We start from the raw sequence: 19,664 nt of genomic DNA on the forward strand, positions 1-19,664 counted from the left end.
AAATTCATACAATTTGAGACTAATTTCTGAAATATCTTTAGACCACAAAGCTAGATACAATCGAATATTATAATCACTGTTTCAACTGTGCAACATAAAGCATATTTCAAAATAATTATACAAATGTAAATGAACAATGAGAATATTAACCTCTTAAAAGTTCTGAAAATCTTATCCTAAATAAATATATACTAGCATTTACTAAATACAAGGGGAAAGGAAAGAGAAGGGAAAGGAGGAGAAATTATTAGCCTGATCTCTGCATATTGAATTTTTTATTTCAATATAAGAATGAAAAATACCTTGGCCAGATTATAATAAAATTGTTAAGTCAATTAACAATTTCAATCATAGTAGGCATATGATGGAGGCATAAGATGGAGTACAGGCTTAATAAGCGCTTTAAAAGAACAAATGTTACATTCTAATTACATCTATTCCTTCAATTTTAAAAGTGACCTTTCTAAATATAAGAAAAATATGTATACAAATACAGGCAAGTTATAAGGTTAGTATAACAACATTAAATGAATATACTCTGAAAATTAACTCTGAATAACAATACATCCCGTGAGATCTTAGTGTGCTGAAAAAGATAAAGTATATGAATGGCAAAATGGTCCTGAGCAGCAGTTTTAACTAATATATACACTATTAAAGAAAAAAAAATAGTTAATGCCAAGTCACAATACATATACTTTAAATAATATTTGGTAATAGTCACTGATGACAATATAAAGGCAACCAAATTTTGCCTTAAAAATTCATCCCTTGTATTTACTTTATCAGAAATTTATATTGCTACTTTAAAAATGTTTATCATTAAAATTTTTCATTTGACTAGTAAGTACAGAAAAAAATGAAAACCCCACCTGAAAGAGCCTGCAACCCAACTGGAAGAGGTGGTATTATCAATTCTACTATTGGGAATGGGCTGTGGAGCAGCTATTTTAAGTATTGGTGATTTCTCCCATGGTTTTAAATCTTCCCTAGAATACGTAGAAGGTGTACTATTAACATATGGTTTACCTTTCCCCTAGGAAAAAAAAAAATTTTTTAATTAATTATAGCAGGCATCTAGCATTGCAATAATACATAATTTGTTCTTAATAAATATTGGTTATATCACGTAAGAGTAAAATTTTATGACAATGATCATCTAACATTTTCAATTCATATTCCTCTATAATTTAGTGCCTTAACCAAGTCTCGAAACACATTAGTTACTATGAGCAGATTATTGTGGGCTTTAGGAACAATGTTAATAAAAGCTGTTTGATTAAGATTTGAAATGGTAACTTAAAAATTATGCCCATGATTTTAGTACAAAACAAAATGAGGACAGGCCACGGGGCTCAGCAGGCAAAGTTCTCGCCTGTATACCAGAGATTTGGGTTCGATTCCCAGTGCCTGCCCATACAAAAAAAAAAAGAAAGTTTGGTATGTCATACTATTACTCACTCTGAATATAGTTAAGTAATCAAATTCTCAAATAATACTGACCCTTCAAAAGCAGCCCTAATAGAAGTGTCATAACTATTGTATTCTTCGTTTGTAATCCCTCGTTTTCACTTGCTAGAGGATCTAAAATGCAAATGTATCAAAGCAATGATAAATCAATGGTTTAGGACTTAATGTACAAATATGTAATTTATGGTAAGAACTACATAAAGGTGGGGAGGACAGAGACATATAGAAACAAAGCATGTAAAATGCTACTGCAATTAAATTGGTATCAAGCAAAATGAGTTATTACAGATTTAGGATGTTATAGTTAAGCCTCATGGTAATCACAAAGAAAATACAGGGAAAATATGCACAGAAAGAATTCATCAGAGTTCAGCACCAAAATAGGCAAAGGATGGAATAGACATTTCTCTAGAGAAGATATACAAATGACCAACAAGCATATGAATAGATGCTCAATATCACCCACCATTACAGAAATGCAAATCTAAACCACAATGAGATACAGCCTCACATTGCTAGAACGGCTATTACTTAAAAAAAAAAAAAAAAAAAAAGTGAGGTGAGGGGAATAACAACTGCTGGTGAGTATGTGGGGAAATGGGAAACTTAATCTTGCGGGTAGGCACATAAAATGGTGTAACAACTGTAGAAAGCAGTTTGGCTGTTCCTCAAAAAAATCAAATACAGAACTAACCATATAACCTACGAATCCCATTTTTAGGTATATATTAAAAAAAAAAAAACTGAAAAACAGGATAGCAGCATTATTCATAATAGCCAAAAGTAAGAGGTAACCAGAGTCCGTCAACATTCGGCTTACATATATGATATGTCCATCAATGAAATATTATTTAACCCTACAAATGAATGAAGTTCTGATACATGCACTACATGATGGATCTTGAAAACATCATGCTGTGTGAAATAAGTCAAACACAAAGGGGCAGATATTTATGATTCCACTTACCTGAATATGCAAATTCAGAGACAGAAACAGGTTACCAGGGGTCGGAGTTGGGGGAGGAAGAAGGAAGAATGAGGAGGCAATGTGTAATGCGTGCAAGATTTCTACTTGGTGATGATGGGAAAGTTCTGGTAACAGATAGTGATAAGAGCAGCATACATTGTGAGTATGATTAATCCCACTGAATTGTATGATTGGGAGTGGTTGAAATAGGAAAATCCATGTTGTATATGTTTCCATATTTAAATGCAATGCATAATCCCAGACTGGATCTAAAAATGGAGGACAAATGCCCAAAAGGACATTATTGGGACATATGAAACACTTCGACATACTTAGAATATAGAGTTTCACATCAACAATATCTTCAACTATACTTAAGATGGTTGCATAAGTGAATATTCTTGCTCTTAGAAAATATAAATGGAATTATTAAATATTCAAGAAGCGTAAATATATAACCTACCCTCCAATGTCTAAAAACTGATGGAGGGAGGGAGGAAGAAGAAAGAAAAAATGATATGGCAAAACATTAAAAGTTTGTGGATCTAGGTATTTGGGTAGGGTGTACACTGAAGCTCTCCATATGGGGTCTGTACTATTTTTATAACTGTCCTGTAAGTATGAAATTATTTCAAAATAAAGTTTAAAGAAAAGGGTTGCAGGGAGTTAATACAACTTAACATCAAAAAGACAATCAAAGCAATTAAAAATTGGGCAAAGGAAAGTCCCCTTGGGGGAATGGTAAGAAAGGGGGAAATTTTAACTTCCAAGTGGAGAATTCTTAATATTCTCACAAGCAATGGGGACAACCAAAGCAACAGGCTGAGCCCCCAATCTTAGGGTTTGTTCATATGAAACTCAACCCCGCAAACAGGCTAAGCCTACTTAACATTAGGCCTAAGAGTCACCCCCAAGAGAACCTCTTTTGTTGTTCAGATGTGGCCTCTCTCTCTCTCAGCAACACGACAAGCAAATTCACTGCCCTCTACCCTTCACATCTGACATGACTCCCAGGGGTATGGACCTACCTGGCAACGTGGGACAGAAATCCTAGAATGAGCTGGGACTCAGCATCAAGGGGTTGAGAAAATCTTCTCAACCAAAAAGGGGAAGAGAGAAATGAGTCAAAATAAAGTATCGATGGCTGAGAGATTCCAAACAGAGTTGAAAGGTTATCCTGGAGGTTATTCTTATGCATAATACAGATATCCCCCTTTTAGTTAAGGTGTAATGGAGAGGCTGGAGGAAACTGCCTGAAAATGTAGAGCTGTGTTCCAGTAGTCATATTTCTTGAAGATGATTATATAATGATAGAGCTTTTGTAATGTGACCGTGTGATTGTGAAAACCTTGTGTCTGATGTTCCTTTCATCTATTGTATCGACAGACGAGTAAAACATAAAGATTAAAAATAAATAAATAAGGGAACAAATGTTAAAATAAATTTAGTAGATTGAAATGCTAGTGATCACTGAAAGGGAGAAGTAAGAGGTATGATTTGTATGAATTGTTTTCTATTTTCTTTTTATTTCTTTTTCTGAATTGATGCAAATGTTCTAAGAAATGATCATGATGATGAATATATAACTACATGATGATACTGTGAGTTACTGATTACATACATAGAATGGAATGATCATATGGTAAGAATGTTTGTTTGCAGGTATGTTTAATAAATAGAAAAAATTGGGCAAAGGACTTCTACAAAGAAGATATGTAAATGGACAGTGAGCAGATGAAAAGACACTCAACAATCAGTAATCATTCAAAGCCACAACTAAATACCACGACACATCCACTAGGATGGCTTTTAAAATTTTTTTTAAATGGAAAATACAAGTGTTAGAAAAGGTGTAGAGAAATCAGAACTCTTCAGCACTGTTGGTGGGAACATAAAAGGTGCAGCCATTGTGGAAAATAGTTTGGCAGTCCCTCAAGAAATTAAACAAAGAATCACCATATGACCCAACAATTCCACTTCTAGGTAAATATCCAAAGAAATGAAGCCAGAGACTCAAATAAATATTTATAAACCAAAATTCATAGCAGAAGTATTCACAAAAGCCAAAAGGGAGACACAACTGACATATATCCATACAACGAAATACTATTCAGCCATAAAAAGAAATGATACATGCTACAACATGGATAAACCTTGAAAACATCATGCTCAATAAAATAATCCAGACACAAAAGGACAGATATTATATGATTCCCCTTCTATGAAATATCCAGAATAAGCAAATTCATGGAGACAGAAATTGGATTAGAGATTACCAGGGGTACAGAAGAAGGGATGGGGAAAGGAGAATTATTACTTAACGGGGAAAAAAAGTTTGTCTTAGATGATGAAAACATTTTAGTAAAGGAAGATGGTATTGTATTGGAATTAGTAAAGGAAGGTAGCACAACAATGTAAAAGTAATTAATGCCATTGAATTGTACATTTACAAATGGTTAAAATAGAAAAATTTTAGTTAAACATACATGTATGCTACCATAATTTTCTTAAAAAGGGCGGCACCTTATAAATATTGCTACAACAATAGGTCAAGGGAGTTATTAAAGGGTACTATCATTGCTAGGATATATGTTCTATTATTGCAAGGCAATTGTGATATGCCCTCAATTGTCTTTTAAACTTCAGTTGTCTTTCTGACCAACTTTAGTTTAATATGCATTGCCCCAAATCTACCATACATTAATACCCTGAGACTTAGAAGACTCAAGCATGACAGATAAATTTTCATTGTCTCTGAAATTTCTCTAAGCTCCAATATATTTTGCAGATGTGTAGGAGCTAGAGAGAAATGACCTATCCTTAAGAAGTTAGACATTCCTTCCCTGTAGATTAATAATCATGTAATACAAATGCTAAGAGATGTCTAACAAATGGTTTCTTGAGAGCTGACAAAGCTAAAATTCTGCAGCTTAATGTCAATTATGCTAGATTAGGAAAAGAACTCAGCCACTACAGATTGTTTGCTACAGTTCACACCATGGACAAAAGAGACTATGCAGAATTTGGAATTAGGCTTATTTTTATTTTTTTAGGCTTATTTTTAAAATAATTTTCCTTGACAAATTTTAGCTGGTATTAACTGACATTTCACAATATAAGATTCAATTAAATTTAGCTGTAAACAGATTTTGTCAATGCCTATATTTTGCTGCTATATTTTATATCAATATTACATTTTAGTATCTAAAGACTAGAAATACAGTCATAAAGGGTGTAAAACTTCCATAAACTCTTAAAAACTGGAAATGTTACACAAATTTCAGAAAATTAATTCTACATATATTGTACCATTAATCATAACTTCTTCTAAACCAGCCAGAAGAGTATTTTAAGTTAGAGTATACATAATGAAATTTATTGTTTTTTATATATATATTATTTTTCAAAATAAAATAATAATGAAAACCTAAAGGTAGAATTTCTATCAAATTAAAATATGAAGTTAAGTAAACAGTACGTTAATTAGCAAATAATAAACAAACCTCAATCTTATCGGAATGAAATCCTGTTGTAAAATCAGGGGATTGTAAATCTCTAGGACTACCCACTCCTGTGTAGCTTCCTTCAGAGTCTGATGTCAATAGTTCTGGCAAAGATTCCACAGAATTGGTCTTACCAGACTTTAATCCTAAAGTGTGAAATAAAAAAATAAAAAAATAAATTAACACACATGTATTATAGTCAATAAATCAAACAGAAAACTAAGAGCTTCCATTTATTCAGATTTAACAATATTAAGTTATACTCTCTGTACCAAAATCATAATTCAAGCCAACTGAAAGAATAAATCAGCTTAAGTGAACAACTGAAATGGGTGGGATTTTAAAACAGTTTTATTAATTTTAACTATAGAGAGGTCTATACAGCCCATGCACACAGGAGCTGGCTCCATTGTTTAGGAAGAAACACAGTGCCGCTTTCTGCTTCTCATTTCGCCAGTACACTGGCCCAACAGCAGAGGCTCTGGAGAAGCCAAGTGTGGCCTGTTTAAGGGTTTTTCCTTCTGCATAAAATCTCTTTCTGCTGATTCAGAGCAGTTTTTAATTAACTTATCACCTGAAACAAGAGGGTTGCAATGAAACGTGTATACAATTTTTCTTCTCTTACACAGGCTGAATACCTGCCCTGCTACCTCCAGTATCCAGGTCAATGACATCGGAAAGTCATTTCAAATACATACAGAGTAAACAGTAAACTTTTGCCTAGGTTCAGGTTTTCATTTTTACACGTTTATTAGGTTCTAAATGAAGTACCAAAATTAGAAAACTGTAAAATGAACACATTATATGAGTTGTAATTAAAAGTCGTACAACTGACTTAAAAATAAGTAAAGCATAGCATCTCTTATTCAAATAAGTGTTGTTCCCTTTAAACTAAATCATCTTGACAAAACTATGCTTCTTTTGCTTTTATCACTGCTAAGGTACAGTTTGGAAATAACTCAAGCTGTTTTTAAATTTTTTCTCACAATCTTCTGAATATTTTTAAAAGTAGCAAATTTTCATCTGAGAAAGTTTACTGAACACTGGAATGCTCCCAAAAGTCGATTAGAAATAGAATTTGTGAATAAAAATGAAGTATGATATCAACAACGATTATTTCTGATAAAAAACAGTTTCACAGAATATCTTTTGTCTAACTTTACTTATATAAATGTTAAGCTTTCACAGGACTACCTGTGATGAAATTTCCCTCATATTTAAATTTCCTTCCGGAATCAGTCTTTTTGCCCCCCAATCAAGTTAACTTTTTAATCATTATCTGCTTTGCCAACAGAATGAATGAAATAGCAAAAAAATAAGGAACTGAAATCAAGGGAATAAATTCTATATCTGTCATTACAGAAATAAGTTAAATTTTCTAAGCTTGTTTCTTCATGTTTAAAATAAGGGACTTAAATTAGTTCCTAACTAATGTCTCTTCCAGGTCTGAGATTCTAACTCAAATAACACAAAATCACAGAAACTTTAATTTCAAAAGGCTCATTTTCTAGGTCTCCTGATTCAGATCTACAGTGTTTCATAAATCAAAGTAGGTATACTACCTTTTTCGTTTATCTTTTGTACTATCTACAAAAAAAAAACATTTATCTAACATGTAAAGTACTTCATTTATAAAATCTAAAAAGATACTCTTTCTTTACCATGACTAACAAGTATTTTTTTCAAATGGAAGCAAAACAATGTGCACTTCTGTTTTTCAAAGCCATTTGTTGATTCTAACCAGGTTGTCTTAACTGTTACAGACATACCTCCCATTTCTGAGAGCCATATTTCAATTTCATTGTTTTATAGTCAACCGTTACGTTTCATCTAACAAACTTAAAATTTTAGATAGTTTAACCCAAATCTAATCAGACAAATCTAGAATGCAGGAGATTTTGACCTGAACTTCATGAAGAGGGGATGATGGCAGTGGGGTATGCATGTGTGGGGGTGTGCTGTTCTAGTTACACAGACTAAAGAAACATTAATAACCAAAGGCAATGTGAATCTTAACGTCATAGTTTTTTTTTAAGGTTATTATAAAGATGATTATAAAAACATTTTTGAAAAATAGAGAAATCTAGATATGAAATGTAATACTAGACAATACTAACGAATTAATGTTCATTGTCTTAGGTGTTACTGCCTGTATTGTGATAATATAGAAGAATATTCTTATTCTTGGGAGAGTCATATTCAAGCATTTTGGAGAGAAGTCATTATGGCTACAATTTACCTCTAAATGGATCAACAAAAAAAAACTCTACATAGATAAATATACAGGCATATATATAATGTGTGTGCCTATGTGTGTGCTTATATAATACGTGTAGTTGGGAAGAACATGTAAGAGAGAACTTAGAAGAAAAAGCAAATGTGGTTAAGAGATTAATATTCAATAAATCTAGGAGGAAAGGATATATAGGTGTTCATGGAAATTTTCTTTCAGTTTTTCAGTAAGTTAGATTTTCAAAATAAAAACTTTCAGAAGAACTATATAACCTTTACTTTCAGATAGGTTCACATACAATCTAAATATAAAGTGTGCTGTATATTTTACAACCTCCTTACTCCTTACTCATAGAATGACATCTCATTTGGCATCATACTTAAAGAACTGATATATTTGAATTAAATATACTTGATAATAGTAACTTTGTCACATTTTGTCCACCTCTAACCCTCTATGCTACTGGACAGGGTACTCTTTCTAAAGATAAATGTTATCCAGTCACATTCTGCTTTAAAAATCCATCAACAGCCACCCGTAACCTTCAGAATAAAATCTAAATTACTTGCTTTGATAAACAAGACCCTCCAAAATCTGATGTTCTACAACCTATCTCCTATCTGTACACATCCTAACACATATGAGCAATGCTGAACTACATGCAAAATAAATGTGCAGCTCTTCCTATTACCTCCAAGGTTAGGAATATATTCCCTCCTTTGTTTAATATATCTATCTGCCTTCTTTACTTGGTTAACTTCCCTTCATTTTTCAGGATTCAACGCAAATGTCACTGTCCTCCAAGACGTCTACCCTGATCTCAGACTAGTTGGGGTGCCATGCTTGTTTTGTGTTTAGTGAACTTCAATCAGAATAGGTTACTACATCACATTTTAATTTTCTGTCCTCCCAAAGAGAAGGACTACTTCCTATCTCACTAGCCCCAAGAGACTGCATATAATAAGATTTAACACATGTAAACGAAAAAATAGGCAATGAATAGAGATATCAAAGAATAGAAGTGGGAATATATGCTAAAACACTCTCCACTAACCTGCAGATGGTGGACTCTGAATAATATCCGAAAGGTTATAACCTCCAGAACTATCTGAACGCCTACGCGGTTTCTTTTTTGTTTTTGTTTTGGCCTTCTTAAACATAGTTTCCCTAGGAAAAAACAAACAAAAGTCATTAAAAAAACATTCATAAGTTAGGTGGCATCATCAACGTGGCAACAGGAGACATCTACTGAAAACCTCTCCTAAGAGTCAGCAAAAAAAAAAAAAAGGTACAAATCTCACCAGCTCAGAACTCTGGAGGAAGGTAAAAACTGGAGAAGGATATCACAAACACTGAATTAAAGAAGGAGAAAAATATCAGATAGGAAACTTCTATCCGAGAAGTTTCGCTCCCTGTTATTTGATTCCATGCACCTTGGGAAAGTACCCAGAGGCAGTGGCCAGGATCTAACCCACCTCCCACAAGTAATATAGACCCAAGCCACCGGGAAGTGAGGAATACTCCAAAATGGAGGATTAAAGAGGAAACAACTGAACCTGCTTTCCCAAATACAGCAAGTAGCCAGGTAGAAACTGTCAGATTCAACTATCTGGGGACTCAGGCAACAGTGGAGTATATCTCAAGGTCCACGGCAAAGGGACTGAGAAAATGTGGGCAATAACTGCCATCCTGGAAGCGGAAGTAAGAGGCCTACGTTTGAGGAAAGCGGAAGTAAGAGGCCTGATCCATGCTCAGAGGATGGATGACTGTGGACTAGGTCGACTGCAGGAATCTTCTGGCCCAAATATAGAGGAGGACACATCCCAACACTGAGCCAGATACTAGCCAGCAAAGTGAAAGTGAGAGGAAACCTGCAGTTTCAGCCCCACTCGGTTAGCCACTACTAGGCTTTATGAATTAAATGGCTTCATGAAGCTTGCCAACTGTGGGGCAGGACACAAAGTACAGGGGATAAAAGTAGGGCTTTTCAGAGCTTCTACAGACCCTATCCTAAGCCCATCAGAGCTGTTCTACATGCCCTGCATGGATATCTAGTCCTGTTTTTGCTGAGAAATACTGACAATACAACTGTCAAGGCAGTGCCCTAATACAAACCCAGTCAACAACGAAATCTTAGACAAGAGAGAGAAACCAAGCTTCAAATAGACCCATCAAGAATATGAGATGACCAAGTATCAACAAAAATTACAAGGCATACCAAAACAGGAAGATATGACCCAGTTAAAAGAACAAATAGAAAGCTAGAGACAAAGAAATTCAAACTAATGAATGATGGCCCAAACAAATCTCCTAAACCAATTCAAAGAGATGAAGGAAAATATGCGTAAAGAGGTAAAGGATATTAAGAAGACACTAAGAAAGCATAAAGAAGAATTAGAAAGAATACACAGAAAAATAACAAACACTACTGAAATGAAAGAGACAGAAGATGAAATTTAAAATATACTAGAGACATACAACAGATTTGAAGAGGCAGAAGGATCAACAAGCTTGAAGAGAGAGTAACTGAATCCAAACAGAAAAAGAAGAAATGGAGAAAAAATGGAAAAATTTAAGTACAGTCTCAGATTGACAACACAAAATGCACAAACATATGCATCATGGATATCCCAGAAGAGAAGGGAAAAGAGTCAAGAATATTTAAGGAAGGAACAGCAGAAAATTTCCTAACTCTTTTATAAAAGACATAAATATGCAAAGCCAAGAAGCCCACCAAACTCCAAATAGAAACAGACCCACTCCAAAACACATATTAATTAGACTGTCACATGCCAAAGAGAAGGAGAAAATTCTGAAAGAAGCAAGAAAAAAGTGATGTTAAGACTAAATGCTGATTACTCATCAGATACACAGAGGCAGTATACAATATATTTAAGATACTGAACAAGAAAAATTGCAAAACAAGAATTCTCAATCCAGCAAAGCTGACCTTCAAAAATGAGAGAAAGTTTAAAATACCTAGTGAGAAACACAAGCTGAGAGAGCCTGTTAACAAGAGACCTGTCCTACAAGAATACTAAAAGCAGTTCTACCAGGTGAAAAGAAAAGACAGGAGAGGTCTGGAGGTGTGGTAGTTAGAGTCAGTTGTCAATTTGGCCAGGTGAAAGTGCCTAGTTTATCGCTGTGGACAAGAGCTGATGGCATGTGAACCTCATCTGTTGCTAATTACATCTGCAGTCAGCGAGGAGGCATGCTGCAAAGAATGATGTTTGACTTAATTGGCTGGTGCTTAAATGAGAGACTTAACGTAGCACAGCCCAAGCAACTCAGCATACCTCATCTCAGCACCCGCAATTCACAGCCCAGGCCTTTGGAGGTGCAAAAAGAAATCACCCTAGGGAAAGTTGTTGGAACCCTGAGGCCTGGAGAGAAGGCCAGCAGAGATCACCCTGTGCCTTCCCAAGTAAGAAAGAACCTCAATGGAAAGTTAACTACCTTTCCTCTGAAGAACTAATGAAATAAATCCCCTTTTATTAAAAGCCAATCCATCTCTGGTGTATCGCATTCCAGCAGCTAGCAAACCACAACAGGAGACCAGAGAAACGAAGAGGATGAGTAAGGATAAGTAAAATGATAAAAATATAGAAAAAAGAGATCCGACAATTAAAAACCAAAGTATAAAATGGCTGAAGTATTGTCTTTACAGTAATTATTAACATTGACCGTTAATGGATTAAACGCTTCATTCAAAAGATATGGATTAGCAGAACTGACATGCTGTTTGCAAGTGACTCATTTTAGACCTAAAGATACAAATAGGCTGAAAGTCAAAGTATGGAAAAAGATATTCTATGCAAGCAGTTAAAAAAAAATCTGGGCAAACATCAGATTTTAAATGCAAAAACATTATAAGAAACAATGTAGGAAATTACATTAATAAAAGGGGCAATACACCAAGAAGAAATAACAATCATAAACATGCATACATTTAATCAAAGTGCCCAAAGTACATGAGGCAAACACCAGCAAAACTGAAGGGAGTAACAGACATCTCTAAAATAATAGTGAGAAACTTAAACACACAACTCTTTTCAAAGACTGAACATCTAAACAGAGGAACCATAAAGAAACAGAGAATCTAAAATGTTATGATAAATGGTCTAAATCTAACAAAAATATATAGATAGAGCAGGACATACATTCGTCTCAAGTGCTCATGGAACATTCACCAGGATAGGCCATATGTTGGGACACAAAACAGGTCTTAATAAACTTAAAAAGAATGAAATTATAAACAGCACTTTCTCTGATCTTAACAGAAAGAAACTGGAAATCAATAACAACTAGAGAACCAAAAAATTCAAATATAGAGAGTTTTAAAAAATGCTCTTAAACAATGAGAGGGTCCAGTAAGTAATTGCAAGAGAACTCAATAAATATCTTGAGATGAATGAAAACAAGAAGGCAACATATCAAAACTTACGGGATGCAGCAAAGGCACTGTTGAGAGGGAAATTTGTTATTCCTAAACGCATACCTTAAAAAGAAAAAACTAAAAGCAATGACCTAACTGAACAACTAGAGAAACTAAAGAAGAGCAAATGAATCTCAAAGCAAGCAGAAGGAAAGAAAAAAGAGCAGAAAAAAGTGAAATTGACAATAAAAAAAAGAATCAATAAAACCAAAAGTCAGTTCTTTGAGACAATCAGTGAAATCAATAAACCTTTAGCTAGACTGACAAAGACCAAAAAGAGAGACAATGAAAATAAATAAAATAAAAAAATGAGAGAGGGTGTCATGACCACGTATCTCGAAGAAATAACAGAGTCTAAGAGGATACTATGGACAACTTTATGACAACTAGACAACTTAGATGAAACTGACAATTTCTTAGAAACACATAATCAAACTATACCAACTTAAGAAGAAATAGAAGACCTCACCTTAACAGGTGAATTTTACCAAGAGTTCAAGAATTAATACCATTCCTGCTTAAACTCTTCCAAATAATTGAGTAAGAGGGAACAATGCCTCACTCAGTCTACAAAGCCAATGTCACCCTAATACTAATACAAAGATACTACAAGAAAACTACAGACCAATCTCCCTAATAAATATAGATGTAAAATGCTCAAAAAAAAAAAAAACTTGTAAATCGAATTGTGGTAGTTAGATTCAGTTGTCAACTTGGCCAGGTGAGCATACCTAGTTTTGTTGCTGCCAATGGTACGTGAACCTCATCTGTTGCTGATTTACATCTGCAGTCGGCTAGGAGGTGTGCCTGCTGCAATGAAGGACGTTTGACTTAATTGGCTGGTGCTTAAATGAGAGAGTGCAATGTAGCACAGTCTAAGCAGCTCAGCATTCCTCATCTCAGCACTTGCAGCTAAGCCCAGGCCTTTGGAGGTGCAGAAAGAAGTCACCCAGGGGAAAGTTGTTGGAACCCAGGGGCCTAGAGAGAAGACCAGCAGAGACCATTCTGTGCCTTCCACATAAGAAAGAACCTCAGTGGAAAGTTAGCTGCCTTTCCTCTGAAGAACTAACAAAACAAATCCCCTTTTATTAAAAGCCAATCTGTCTCTGGTGTGTTGCATTCCAGCAGCTAGCAAACTAGAACAGGAATCCATCAGCATATGAAAAGAATTATACACTATGACCAAGTGAGATTTCAGGGTGATTTAACACAAGAGAAACAATGTAAAGCATTACATAAACAAATCAAAGGAAAAGAACCACATGATCATCTCAACTGACACAGAAAAGGCATTTGACAAAATCCAGCCTCCTTTCTTGATGAAAACACTTTGAAAGATACGAATAGAAGGCAACTTCTTCAGCATGATCAAGGGCATATATGAAAAACCCATTGCAAAAAAACACCATCGCTAAAATCATAGTCAACGGTGAGAATCTGAAAGCATTCCCTCTAAGATCAGGAACAAAACAAGGATGCCCACTGTCACCATTGTTATTCAACACTGTGCTAGAAGTTCTAGCTAGAGCAGTTAGGCAAGACAAAGAAGGAAAAGGCATTCAAATTGGAAAGGAAGAAGTAAAACTTTTACTATTTGTAGACAACATGATCCTATATTTGGAAAATCCACCAAAAAAACACGACAAAGCTACCTGAGCAAATAAACAAGTCCAGCAAAGTGGCAGTATACAAGATTAATGCACAAAAACCAGTGATGTTTCTATACACTAATAATGACCTATCTGAGGAGGTTATCAGGAAAAAAATTTCATTTACAATAGCAACTAAAATAATCAAATATCTAGGAATAAACTTAACCAAGGATGTAAAGCACCTGAACACAGAAAACTATAAAATACTGCTAAAAGAAATCAAGGAAGACCTAAATAAATGGAAAGGCATTCCATCTTTATGGATTAGAAGGCTAAATGTCATTAAGATGTCAATTCTATCCAACTTGATCTACAGATTCAATGTAAAAGCAATAAAAATTCTAACAACCTACTTTGTGGAAATAGAAAAGCTAATCATCAAATTTATTTGGAAGCATAATGGGCCTCGAATAGCCAAAAACATCTTGAAAAGAAGAATGAAGTGGGGAGACTCACATTTCCTGACTTTAAAGCATATAATATAGCCACAGTGATCAAAGCTTCATGGCATTGGCATAAAGACTGACATTATCGATCAATGGCATTAAACAGAGAGCTCAGATATAGACCCTCACTTCCATGGTCAAATGACCTTTGACAAGGATTCCAAGTCTACTCAACACATTGAATTGTGTTGGGAGATGGATATCCATATCCAAAAAAAACAAAGAAAGAGAACCCCTATCTCACCCTATATAAAAATTCACTCAATATGGATTAAAGACCTAAACATAAGAACCAATACCACAAAACGCCTAGAAGAAAAAGTAAGGAAGCATCTTCAAGATCGAGTGGGAAGTAATTTTAAACCTTACACCCAATGCACAAGAACAAAAGAAAAAAAAATAGATAAATGGGATTTCCTCAAAACTGAGTATTTCTATGCTTCAAAGGACTTCATCAAAAGGGCAAAAAAAAAAAAAAAAAAAGGCAGCCAACTCAATGGGAGAAAATATTTGGAAACCATATATCTGATAGGGGTTTGATATCCAGAATATATAAAGAACTGCAACTCAACCAAAAAAAGACCAAAAAAACATACTAGGCAAAAGACATGAATAGACATTTTCCCAAAGAGGAAATATAGATGACTAAAAAGCACATGAAAAGATGCTCATCTTCACTAGCTATCAGGGAAATGCAAATCAAAAGCACAATGAGAAATCATCTCACACGTACTAGAATAGCTACTACTATACAAACAGGAAACTACAAGTGTTGGAGAGAAGTGGAAAAATTGGAACACTCATTCACTGCTGTATGGTAATGCAAAATAGTACAGCCACTGTGGAGGATGGTTTGGTGGTTCTTCAGAAAGTTAAGTATAAAGTTGCCTTAAGACCCTGTGATCTAACTCAGAAATGGACAGCACCATACTACCTAACTGTAATACAATTATGTTAAAACACTGAATGATAGGTCAAGCCTACCTAAAATTAAGCCTAAGAGGCACCCCCAAGAGAGCCTCTTTTGTTGCTCAGATGTGGCCTCTCTCCAGTGAATACAATAAGCAAACTCACCACCCTCCCCTGTCTATGTGGGACATGACTCCCAGGGGTGCAGACCTTCCTTGCAATGTGGGAAAGAAATCCTAGAATGAGCTGAGGCTCAGCATCAAGGGATTAAGAAAAACCCTAGAATGAGCTGAGATTCAGCATCAAGGGATTGAGAAAACCTTCTAGACCAAAAGGGGGAAGAGTGAAATGAGACAAAGTGGCAATGGCTGAGAAATTTCAGAGTCAAGAGGTTAGCTTGGAGGTTATTCTTACACATTAAGTAGATATCACTTTGTTATTCAAGATGTAATGGAAAGGGAGAAGATGGCGGCTTAGTAAGACACGCGGGTCTTAGTTCCTCCTCCAGAACAGCTACTAAAGAAATAGAAACGGTACAGAACAGCTCCCGGAGCCACGACAGAGACCAAAAAAACAGCGTACCCCATTCTGGAAAGTCTGAAACGGCAGGGAGAATCCGCTGCGGTGAGATACCCGAGGAGCGCGCGCTTCCCCGGGCCGGGGCGGCTGGCGGCCGGAGTCCCTTCCTCCCTCCTTCCCGGGCCAGTTGGGAGAATTGGACAGGTGGTCCCCTCAAGCCACGGTGGCCGGCATGCCCCCCCACGAGCGGCCACCCAGGACAGCTGGGAGAATTGGATAGGAGGTCCCCCAAGCCATGGAGGCCAGCGACCGGGCTCCCTTCCACACACGTGGCTTCCCGGTCCAGCTGAGAACGTTGGACCGGCACTCCCCCAAGCCACGGCGGCCGGCGCCGCACGCCACGCTTGGCTTCCCGGGCCAGCTGAGAGATTTGGACCAGTACTCCCCGAAGCCGCGTAGGCCGGCGCCCCCCCCCCACGCGCAGACTCCCGGGCCGGCTGGGAGATTTGAATCGGAACTCACTCAAGCTGCGTGGGCTGGCGACCCTCCCTCAGAGTGAGAGTTTTCCAAAGTTAAAGGAGCCACAGCACCTTTTACTGGTGGGACCCGCAGACAGATGAGTGCCACGAGTGCCACATACTGGGCAGGATAAGAAAAACAGACCCCAGAGATTTCACAGGAAAATCTTTCAACCTGCTGGGTCCCACACCCAGGGAAATATGATTAAATGCCCAGACGCCAGCAGAAAATAACGGATCACGCTAGGAAAATTGAAGATATGGCCCAATCAAAGAAACAAACCAATAGTTCAAATGAAATACAGGAGCTGAGACAACTAATTCTGAATATACGAACAGAAATGGAAAACCTTTTCAAAAACCAAATCAATAAATTGAGGGAGGACATGAAGAAGACATGGGCTGAACAAAAAGAAGAAATAGAAAGTCTGAAAAAACAAATCACAGAACTTATGGGATTGAAGGACAAAGTAGAAAAGATGGAAAAAAACAATGGATACCTACAATGATAGATTTAAAGAGACATAAGATAGAATTAGTGAACTGGAGGATGGAACATCTGAATTCCAAAAAGAAACAGAAACTATCGGGAAAATAATGGAAAAATTTGAGCAGGGGATCAGGGAACTGAATGATAATATGAAGCACACAAATATACATGTTGTGGGTGTCCCAGAAGAAGAGAAGGGAAAAGGAGGAGAAAAACTAATGGAAGAAATGATCACTGAAAATTTCCCAACTCTTATGAAAGACCTAAAATTACAGATCCAAGAAGTACAGCGCACCCCAAAGAGAATAGATCCAAATAGGTGTTCTCCAAGACACTTACTAGTTAGAATGTCAGAGGTCAGAGAAAGAGAGGATCTTGAAAGCAGCAAGAGAAAAACAATCCATCACATACAAGGGAAACCCAATAAGACTATGTGTAGATTTCTCAACAGAAACCATGGAAGCTAGAAGACAGTGGGATGAAATATTTAAATTACTAAAAGAGAAAAACTGCCAAGACTTCTATATCCAGCAAAATTGTTCTTCAAAAATGAGGGAGAAATTAAAACATTTTCAGACAAAAAGTCACAGAGAGAATTTGTGACCAAGAGACCAGCTCTGCAAGAAATATTAAAGGGAGCACTAGGGTCAGATATGAAAAGACAGAAGAGAGAGGTATGGAGAAGAGTGTAGAAAGAAGGAAAATCAGATATGATATATATAATAAAAAAGGTAAAATGGTAGAGGAAAATATTATCTAAACAGTAATAACACTAAATGTTAATGAACTGAATTCTACAATCAAAAGACATAGACTGGCAGAATGGATTAAAAAACAGGATCCTTCTATATGCTGTCTACAGGAAACACATCTTAGACCCAAAGATAAACATAGGTTGAAAGTGAAAGGTTGGGAAAAGATATTTCATGCAAATAACAACCAGAAAAGAGCAGGAGTAGCTATACTAATATCCAACAAATTAGACTTCAAATGTAAAACAGTTAAAAGAGACAAAGAAGGACACTATCTACTAATAAAAGGAACAATTAAACAAGAAGACATAACAATCATAAATATTTATGCACCGAACCAGAATGCCCCAAAATACGTGAGGAATACACCGCAAACACTGAAAAGGGAAATAGACACATCTACCATAATAGTTGGAGACTTCAATTCACCACTCTCATCAATGGACAGAACATCTAGACAAAGGATCAATAAAGAAATAGAGCATTTGAATATTACAATAAATGAGCTAGACTTAACAGACATTTATAGGACATTACATCCCACAACAGCAGGATACACCTTTTTCTCAAGTGCTCATGGATCATTCTCAAAGATAGACCATATGCTGGGTCACAAAGCAAGTCTTAACAAATTTAAAAAGATTGAAATCATACACAACACTTTCTCGGATCATAAAGGAATGAAGTTGGAAATCAATAATAGGCGGAGTGCCAGAAAATTCACAAATACGTGGAGGCTCAACAACACACTCTTAAACAACGAGTGGGTCAAGGAAGAAATTGCAAGAGAAATTAGTAAATATCTCGAGGCGAATGAAAATGAAAACACAACATATCAAAACCTATGGGACACAGCAAAGGCAGTGCTAAGAGGGAAATTTATTGCCCTAAATGCCTATATCAGAAAAGAAGAAAAGGCAAAAATTCAAGAATTAACTGTCCACTTGGAAGAACTGGAGAAAGAACAGCAAACTAACCCCAAAGCAAGCAAACGGAAAGAAATAACAAAGATTAGAGCAGAAATAAATGAAATTGAAAACATGAAAACAATAGAGAAAATCAATAAGACCAGAAGTTGGTTCTATGAGAAAATCAATAAGATTGATGGGCCCTTAGCAAGATTGACAAAAAGAAGAAGAGAGAGGATGCAAATAAATAAGACCAGAAATGGAAGAGGAGACATAACCACTGACCTCACAGAAAGAAAGGAGGTAATAACAGGATACTATGAACAACTTTACGCTAATAAATACAACAATTTAGATGAAATGGATGGGTTCCTGGAAAGGCATGAACAACCAACTTTGACTCAAGAAGAAATGGATGACCTCAACAAACCAAACACAGGTAAAGAAATTGAATCAGTCATTCAAAACCTTCCTAAAAAGAAAAGTCCAGGACCGGACGGCTTCACATGTGAATTCTACCAAACATTCCAGAAAGAATTAGTGCCATCTCTCCTCAAACTCTTCAAAAAAATCGAAGTGGAGGGAAAGCTACCTAATTCATTCCATGAAACCAACATCACCCTCATACCAAAACCAGGCAAAGACATTACAAAAAAAGAAAACTATAGAACAATCTCTCTAATGAATATAGATGCAAAAATCCTCAACAAAATTCTAGCAAATTGAATCCAACAACACATTAAAAGAATTATACATCATGACCAAGTAGGATTCATCCCAGGTATGCAAGGATGGCTGAACATAAGAAAATCAATCAATATAATACACCATACCAACAAATCAAAGCAGAAAAATCACATGA

The 19,664-nt window shown here is 35.9% G+C and overlaps 1 protein-coding gene across 2 annotated transcripts in view; it reads right to left on the reverse strand.

Moving 5' to 3' along the window:
• IBTK (inhibitor of Bruton tyrosine kinase) overlaps positions 1–19,664 on the reverse strand; it is a 101,058-nt gene that overhangs the window by 24,878 nt on the left and 56,516 nt on the right. For both annotated transcript variants that reach the window (XM_077162326.1, XM_077162325.1), the window contains exons 22-24: positions 9,228–9,340; positions 5,941–6,086; positions 873–1,036 (exon numbers count right to left, since the gene is read on the reverse strand). In XM_077162326.1, the coding sequence (XP_077018441.1) occupies positions 873–1,036; positions 5,941–6,086; positions 9,228–9,340 (423 nt within the window). The remainder of the gene's footprint in view (positions 1–872; positions 1,037–5,940; positions 6,087–9,227; positions 9,341–19,664) is intronic.

This window comes from Tamandua tetradactyla, chromosome 5 (genome assembly GCF_023851605.1).
Source record: "Tamandua tetradactyla isolate mTamTet1 chromosome 5, mTamTet1.pri, whole genome shotgun sequence".
Lineage (NCBI taxonomy): Eukaryota > Metazoa > Chordata > Mammalia > Pilosa > Myrmecophagidae > Tamandua > Tamandua tetradactyla.